General features: G+C 40.0%; 1 protein-coding gene across 1 annotated transcript in view; it reads left to right on the top strand.

The window, feature by feature from the left end:
- Nucleotides 1-6,035, top strand: part of ZCCHC7 (zinc finger CCHC-type containing 7) — a 178,392-nt gene extending 172,357 nt beyond the window's left edge. The window contains 2 exon segments of the mRNA XM_061634641.1: nucleotides 3,287-3,404; nucleotides 4,558-6,035. Of these exon segments, the coding sequence (XP_061490625.1) occupies nucleotides 3,287-3,404; nucleotides 4,558-4,982 (543 nt within the window). The 3' untranslated portion in view covers nucleotides 4,983-6,035.
- Nucleotides 6,036-8,241: the final 2,206 nt, after the last annotated feature.

Here is an 8,241-nt window from a genome sequence, read left to right as displayed (position 1 = left end):
ATTTCCTGACATTTGTACAATGTTGAATAATATTGATGAAAAATCTTTTTAATTTTTACATTATCTGTCAACGTCTCATCTCCTTCTTGTATCTTTAAAATGATATTTTTTTGACGTTCTTTTCTTAATTTATATGCTAACCATTTCCCAGGTTTATTTGCAAATTCAAAAGTCCTTTGTTTAGCAAAATTTAGTTTTCTTTCAATTTCTCTAACTGTCAGCATTGATACTTGCTTCTGTAACATTTTGATTTGATTTACAATAGAAACTTTAGTTGGATTCTTTTTCAATTCTTCCTCTTTTTGTTTTATTTCTTCCAAAATTAATTGCATTTTCTGTTGTCTTTTTTTTTAATTCAGAGTTACATTTAATAAGATATCCCCTCATAAATGCCTTACTTGTATCCCAAACGATATTTTCACTTGTTCCTTTATGTAAATTATGTTCAAAAAACTCTTTTAATTTCTTCTTACATTCTTGTACTACTTTGTCATTCTGTAATAAAGATTCATTTAGTCTCCATCTAAATCCAAGATTTTTCTTTTTTAAAGTTAATATCACAGGGTTATGATCCGAAAAAGTTTTTGGTAATATATCCATTTTAAAAGTGTCCTTCGCTAAAATTTTAGACATCCAGATCATATCAATCCTCGAGAATGTTTTGTGTCTTTCTGAAAAATAAGTAAATTCCTTTGCATTATCATTTATATATCTCCAGGTATCCACCAATTCTAAATGTTCCATCAGTTCAAAGCAAATCTTCGGTAATTTACCCTGTGTCTCTTTGATATTTTTTTCAGAAAGCCTATCAATTTTTGGTGAGATTACCCCATTCCAATCACCCATAACGCACCAATGGTCATATGAAAACTCTGACAATTTTTCCATAAGTCCTGTGTAAAACCTTGTTTTATCTTCATTGGGGGCATAGATACCCACTATCAAAATGTTTGTACCCTGTAGAGTAATTTCAACCCCCACAAATCTACCACTATCATCCAGTAATACCAATTTAGGAAGCAATTGTGGGTTAATGTAGAGAACAACTCCATTTTTTTTTTTTGGTCCAGCTGAAATAAATTCTTCACCCAAATTTTTACAAATCAAATATTTGGAATCTTTCTTCTTAATATGAGTTTCTTGTAAACAAATTATATCCAATTTTAATTTTTTCAAATAGTGAAACACTTTCTTTCTCTTCTGCGCCGTATTAGCTCCATTTATATTCCAAGTTAGATATTTGTAATCCATCTTTAAGCGTGTATTTTAAAATGTGCCTGATGCTCCTTTTAATCCATCATCTTCCTTTCCTTCCTCTGCATATCTTTGTTGACTTTGTTCCCCAGGAATTATATCCATATCTTTGAGTTTATCTTCATCCATATCTTTTGAAGCTTTTCTCAAGAAGTCCCTTGCTTTTTGAACAGTATTCAATCTATATTTCTGTTGTCTGAATGTAAAGATCACTCCTTCTGGAACATCCCATCTAAATTGAATTTTGCGTTGCTTAAGTTTCTCTGTAAGGAAAGCATATTCTTTTCTCTTACGTAAAAGTCTAATAGGAATTTCTTTCATCACCAGTATTTCCTTACCATCAATTTTAAAGGTATTTTTAAAGTGTTGCTGTAATACCATATCTCTGGTCGTCTTCTTTATAAAATGAACAAGCACATCTCTTGGAATTTTATTCATTGTTGCATATCTGGAATTAATTCTATACACTTTATCTATTTCAAATTCCATCCGATCTTCATTCAAATCCAGAAATTTTACTAGAGCATTAACAATTTTATCTCTGATGTCTTCACCTGTTTCCTCAGGAATTGCACGGAATCTCAAACAATGTTCTTTATTTTTCATTTCAATCACAGCCATATAGTCCAAGTTTTTTTCTAATTCCAGATTTAATATATCTGTTCTATTCTCCAAGATTTGTACCTTTTCTTTAATGTTTTTTGCATCCTCCTTTATTTGCCCAATTGTCCCTTTAATCTCATCCACTTGTGTTTTAATATAGTCTTTTATATCTGTCAATTCAGTTTTCATTTCCTGTTTTATATCATTAATCCCTTCCATTATTTTTTGCAACATATCTGGGGGTATAACCCCTTCCTGTGGATCAGTAGAACTTCTTCTTCGCTCCTGGGTCTTAGTTGCTTTTTTAGTTGTCATTTTCAAGAAAAGCCTTTAATTTCTGATATTAATCACTGTTCCAAAACCTAAAGGCAGTCTATTTCTTTTTTTTCCTCCACCAACAAAAAAGTTAATATTCCAGGCCTGTTATTGAAGTCCAGCCAGCACAGCACAGTTCTTATCTACATCCAAGAATGCAAAACAATTCTGGTTGCCAACACCAAACAATTAGTAACATATACGAGCAGCAGATTCATCCAAAAAGAAATAGTCCAAAGAGAAAAATAGTCCAAAATATAATAATTACCTCTCATCCGTTTTTAAACTTTAAAACTCCAAATTCAGGCCAGCTTTTTGTCGTAAAAAAAGTATATAAGTTGTTTACATTTTCTTTCTTCCTTAATTATATTTAAAAGAGAAAAAGTATGACTCACCCAGGTTTCTCAGTTGCTGATTCGTAAACAAATCCCTTTTATTGTAGTAATTTAAGCCAAATGATAAGATTTAGACAGAAGTAGGCTCGCTGGTTAAGAACGTTTTTTTTAAGAAGAAGAAAAAAAACGCTTCGCTTTTTTCCAGTACAGCTTGCGTGGAAATCCTGACTCCGTCTTCAGCCGATCGGCATGCCTTCTTATCTCAGGGATTTCCTGATCAATTCCAGCCGCCGACAGCTCAACGAAGTCTTGTGGAAAATCTGATCGGTTCTCCTATACCTTGGAGAACATTTAAGCCAGTCCAAGATTTCTCTTGGCTGGCTTTTAACCTGAAAAAAGCTTCCTCTGAGGCAGAGCTCCCTCAGAGACAACCACCAGCCAGCACTCCTTCCGGGAAGTCTCTGCTTGGTTTTCTTGACTGGCCAAGAGGATGGTGGTCCTAGGTGCCAATGTTTTCACTATCTCCCTTGTCATGGCTGGATCACTTGCTGTCAAGGCCTAGACTTGCAGAGCCTCTCCCCTCTGTTTGCATTTATCTTGTAGACCAGTCATCTCTGGTTTCACATACAGATATTTAGCTAACGTTCTCTTCACCACAAGTCAGCAAAACCAACTGATACCAGCTCATTTGGCTTGCTTTCTTAGGTAGAGTTTGAATTACTGAAGTTAGCAGTAAGATCAAATATGTCAAAAGAATAACATTAAAATATGACTTGCAGGAATGTTCGGAGAGGCGGATGTTTGGAGGGACGTTTCCTACTTCCCCCTTTATCTATTACTATGATAACGAATATGATATCAAGAGGATTACTCAGAGAGCAAAGAAAAAAGTGCAAGGTATGATATAATTTGTTGAACTCTCTAAGCCCACATTTTTGTTATTGTTCATTCTGAACAAGGGTTCTGTTATGTTTGAAAATGGAAATGGACTGCCTTCAACTTACGGCTAGGCTATGAATAGGGATTTCATGGTAAGCGGTATTCAGAGGGGGTTTACCATTGCCTCCCTCTGAGGGTAGTCCTCCCCAGCTGGCAAGGGCCTGCTCAGCTTGCCACAGCTGCACAAGCCAGCCCCTTCCTTGTCCGCAACTGCCAGCTGGGGGGCAACTGGGCTCCTTGGGACTATGCAGCTTGCCCACGGCTGCACAGGTGGCAGGGCACGTAACCCCTGAGCCACTCACTGTGGGGGTGATCTTTAGCTGGCCCTTGACACCCAGGAGACACGAGCTGAGATTTGAACTCACAGACTCTGGACTCCCACCCAGGCTCTCCTCCCCAGTGTGCTACTGCTTCATTATTCATTTATTGGTTTTATTTTACTTACTAAATTTATATCGCACCCTTCCTCCCAGAAGGAGCCCAGGGCAGCAAATATTACCTGGATAATTTAAAATATTATATGGATAATTTACAGTAATAGAATTGAGGATATTTCAGAACTGACATGAAAGAACCAGTAACAACTCTAATAGGATGGTCGCAAACACATCTACTTGCAATCCTGACATAAGATAAACTAAGATAAAGCAACTTCTAAACACACATACATGTACTGGAATCCAGTTTCTAAAAATGTTTTGTTCCTACAGTGTTGGCATTTTTAAAAGAATGAATCGTGTTGTTTTGGAACTGGTCCATAAATAAATCTCCTAACTTATAAGTGCTTTACTGAAAGATTTTGGCAGTTGTTGCCACTGTTTGAGGCTGAAAGTATAGGTCTAACACTGATAAAGAGGGTGGGGAAGTCTTAAGATTGATAGGTATGAACCCATTGAGACATCTGTAAAAGATGTTTAAGGTGGCTCATGTTTTTTGGCTGCAGCTGCACTCTAAACTGGGTGAGCATCCGTTTTTCTCTTAATTACATTGCATGCAGGGGGCAGCTTACTTCCCCCCCATATAGACTCCAAATTGTAACCAGTGGTAGTGTCATGTGTGTGTATCAGTTGTTTGGCCTCTTAAGTATCATCAGGTCTCTTGGTTTTTACAGAACTTCAGGAAGCTGGCCTAATGCCAGAGGCTCTAAAGAGACCGCAGGTGGATGATGGCCAGAAAGTGCACGACCATAAGAGAAAGAGGAAAAGGTTGAAGGACCATGGCAAGAGAGGTGAGAATCATCATAAAAAGCTGAAGAAAAAGTCCCAGGGAGATACACTCAAAAGAAGTAAGGATGAGAAGGTGGTCCAGGGCAACTACACCATGGAAGAAGACTTCCCCAGAGGTTGTCACTTGAATGCTCTTAAAAGGAGTAGAAAGACCAGTGCACACTGCAGCTTTAGCCTCCCCACAAATTCAGCAACAAAGCAAAAGAGAAAGAAAAAGCAGAACTACGCAAGAGGTAGCTCCACCACGGATGAAAGCTTATTTCTTATAAAACAGAGGAAAAAGAAATCAAAACAGAAACCCAGTTGCTAATCTGTCAGAAAGTGGCTTGGGAGTGTCGGGGGAGGAGGGGTAGCTTGAGGCAGAGCTTTGACCCCTCCCCCACCTCAGTGATTATGTGGGAACCATCTAAGGACAGGCTGGGATACCAAAAAAGCAATGAGTTTGCGTGTGCCATTCCATAAAGAAGATACCTTTGTTTATGACAATAAGTGATTAATGTATACAAGAGTACATCAGTACTGATCATTTTCTACAGTTTTTGTGTTTGGATTGAACTTTTTTTGTGGGGCAGGAGTTGTTGCAGAGTGTAAACAAAAGGAGGGTTGGTCTTCTCTGTTACATACAGTCTCTTTTCTTTTTAATAAATTCTGATATTTGTTAAAGCACTTCTCTTTAGCACATGTGATTTATTTGCATGTAGGCTTTAGAGAAGGACTTACTAACTTAGGGAAATTTGCAAGAGGGCACAGATATTGAACAAATTCATTTAAAGCTGCTTCACAGAAGTGAAGTGTTTGACAGAAGTGGCAGCAGAGGCAGAGGAAGCATGGTGATTCAAGCTTTCTTGTCTCATGAAGCGGCACAGCTTGAATTACACAAGAGCAAACAGCGGGAGTCGCTTCATCCTTCTTCTGTTGATGCTACTGTAGAATGTGTGGAATGGGCCTAGGAAGGCAGGTGGGAAACAGTGAGAGAGTTCTCATCTACATCCTAATTTATTTCCCTGCCAGAACCTATCCATGATGTTCTTGTGCTGATGACATTCTTCTGCCTTAGAGAATATTATAGTGTCTTCATCTTGTCATAGACTCATCACCACAAGTTTGACTGGCAGGCCTCGTTGAGAGAGCAAGTCATTTCAGTAGGAAGCCTTCCCTCCTGAAATCACAGCCTCTTGGGTACTCTCCTGCTGACTTCGAGGGGCTTGCTAGTAAATGGTTTCAGGGTGGTTTCCTAATTTACTTAACTTGCCAACAAACACAGAAGTTAAATTATTTTTTAAAAAGCAATGTATTTAAATAGTCATTGAAATCTTTGTAAAAGAAGATCTTCAGTTTGTAAAGAATTTGTGTAAGAAATTTACATGTTCTCAGAAATAAATTGTTTCATAATTAAGTTTCTTTAAAATGAGGTATTTTTGTACTTTTGGATTGCACTTAAAATTTTGAGGTAGGAGTAAAATGCAGTTACTCAAAAGGGGAAGCAATTATTTTGATGCCATCCTAGTTTCCTTCTGAAAATCCACGTATGTACTGTCAACCCATGTTATCTCTAACCCAAAGATTCTGGGCTGTTTCACACATTACTTTTTTCTCACTCTGACATTGATCTCCATGTTAGAAAAGGTAGCTTTGGTTCAGTATAATAGAGTTCCAATTGTAATTTCATTATTATGATAAACCACTTTTCTAGTATGACAAAATAGTAAAGGTTGTAGCCAGTCTCCTGACAGAAAGCTCTTTGACCCAACAAAGGCTTCCACCTCTCCCCCGCCCCATTCCTGCTCATGGAAGCCTCTACTGGATGAAAGATCCATCAGGAGAGGGCGAGGCTCAACTGGATAGAAGCTGAAGCATATAACATAAGAAGAGTCCTGCTTGATCAGACCAAAGGTCCACCTAGTTATTATTATTTATTACATATGTATACCGCCCCATAGCCAAAGCTCTCTGGACAGTTTACAACAATTACAAACATTAAAAACAAATATACAGATTTAAGAACACTTAAAAAAAAATTAAAAACACATGCTAAAATGCCTGGGAGAAGAGGAAAGTCTTGACCTGGTGCCGAAAAGATAACAGTGTTGGCGCTAGGCGCACCTCGTCACTAATATCATTCCATAATTTGGGGGCCACCACTGAGAAAGCCCTCTCCCTTCTTGCCAGACTCCCAGCTTCCCTCGGAGTAGGCACCCGGAGGAGAGCCTTTGATGTTGAGCGTAGTGTACAGGTGGGTTCGTGTCGGGAGAGGCGTTCCATCAGGTATTGTGGTCCCAAGCCGTGTAAGTCTTTATAGGTTAAAACCAGCACTTTGAATCGAGCTCGGAAACATACAGGCAGCCAATGCAAGCAGGCCAGAATCGGTTTTATATGTTACCAATCTGGCCGCTGCATTTTGCACACGCTACAGTTTCCGAACTGTCTTCAAAGGCAGCCCCACGTAGAGTGCATTGCAGTAATCTAACTTGAAGGTTACCAGAGCATGGACAACTGAAGCCAGGTTATCCTTGTCCAGATAGGGGCGTAGCTGGGCCACCAACCGAAGTTGGTAGAAGGTACTCTGTGCCGCCAAGGCTACCTGAGCCTCAAGTGACAGAGATGGTTCTAGGAGAACCCCCAAGCTACGAACCTGCTCCTTCACGGGGAGTGCAACCCCATCCAGAACAGGTTAGACATTCACCATCCAGTCAGAAGAACCACCCACTAGCAGCATCTCAGTCTTGTCTGGATTGAGCCTCAGTTTATTAGCCCTCCTCCAGTCCATTGTCGCAGCCAGACACCAGTTCAGCACATTGACAGCCTCATCTGATGATGAAAAGGAGAAATAGAGCTGTGTGTCATCAGCATACTGATGGCAAGGCACTCCAAAGCTCCGGATGACCACACCCAACAGTTTCATGTAGATGTTGAACAGCATGGGGGACAGAACTGACCCCTGTGGAACCCCATACTGAAGAGTCCAGGGTGCCGAGCAACGCTCCCTAAGCACCCCCTTCTAGAGTCCCTCCCACCAAGTAGGGGCAGAACCACTGCCATGCAGTCCCTCCCACTCCCAACTCAGCCAGTCTTCCCAGAAGGATACCATGGTCGATGGTATCAAAAGCCGCTGAGAGATCAAGGAGAATCAACAGAGTCACACTCCCCCATCTCTCTCCTGACAGAGGTCATCAAACAGGGTGACCAAGGCTGTTTCTGTGCCAAAACCAGGCCTGAAACCCGACTGAAATGGATCCAGATAATTGGTCTTATCCAAGAGTGTCTGGAGCTGGCCTGCCATCACTCGTTCAAGGACCTTGCCCAGGAATGGCACATTTGCCACCAGCCTATAATAATTTAGATTTTCTGGGTCCAGGGAGGGTCTCTTCAGGAGTTGAGCATTCTATTCTCAATATGGCAAACCATAACAGTTCTCAATATGACTAACAGCCATATTGGATGACAGCTATAGCACAAGTGGCAAAAGACGTGCTCTGAGGCTGATCTGGCACGAGTAAAACATCATAACCATACCTACCGTGTGGTGGTGAGGGCGGCGAAGAAGGCCCACTTCTCTGCCTCCATCGCAT

This window comes from Rhineura floridana, chromosome 1, assembly GCF_030035675.1.
Source record: "Rhineura floridana isolate rRhiFlo1 chromosome 1, rRhiFlo1.hap2, whole genome shotgun sequence".
In the NCBI taxonomy this organism is placed as follows: domain Eukaryota; kingdom Metazoa; phylum Chordata; class Lepidosauria; order Squamata; family Rhineuridae; genus Rhineura; species Rhineura floridana.
Note: the sequence above shows the minus strand (reverse complement) of the source record. Positions and strands in the feature narration are given on the sequence as shown.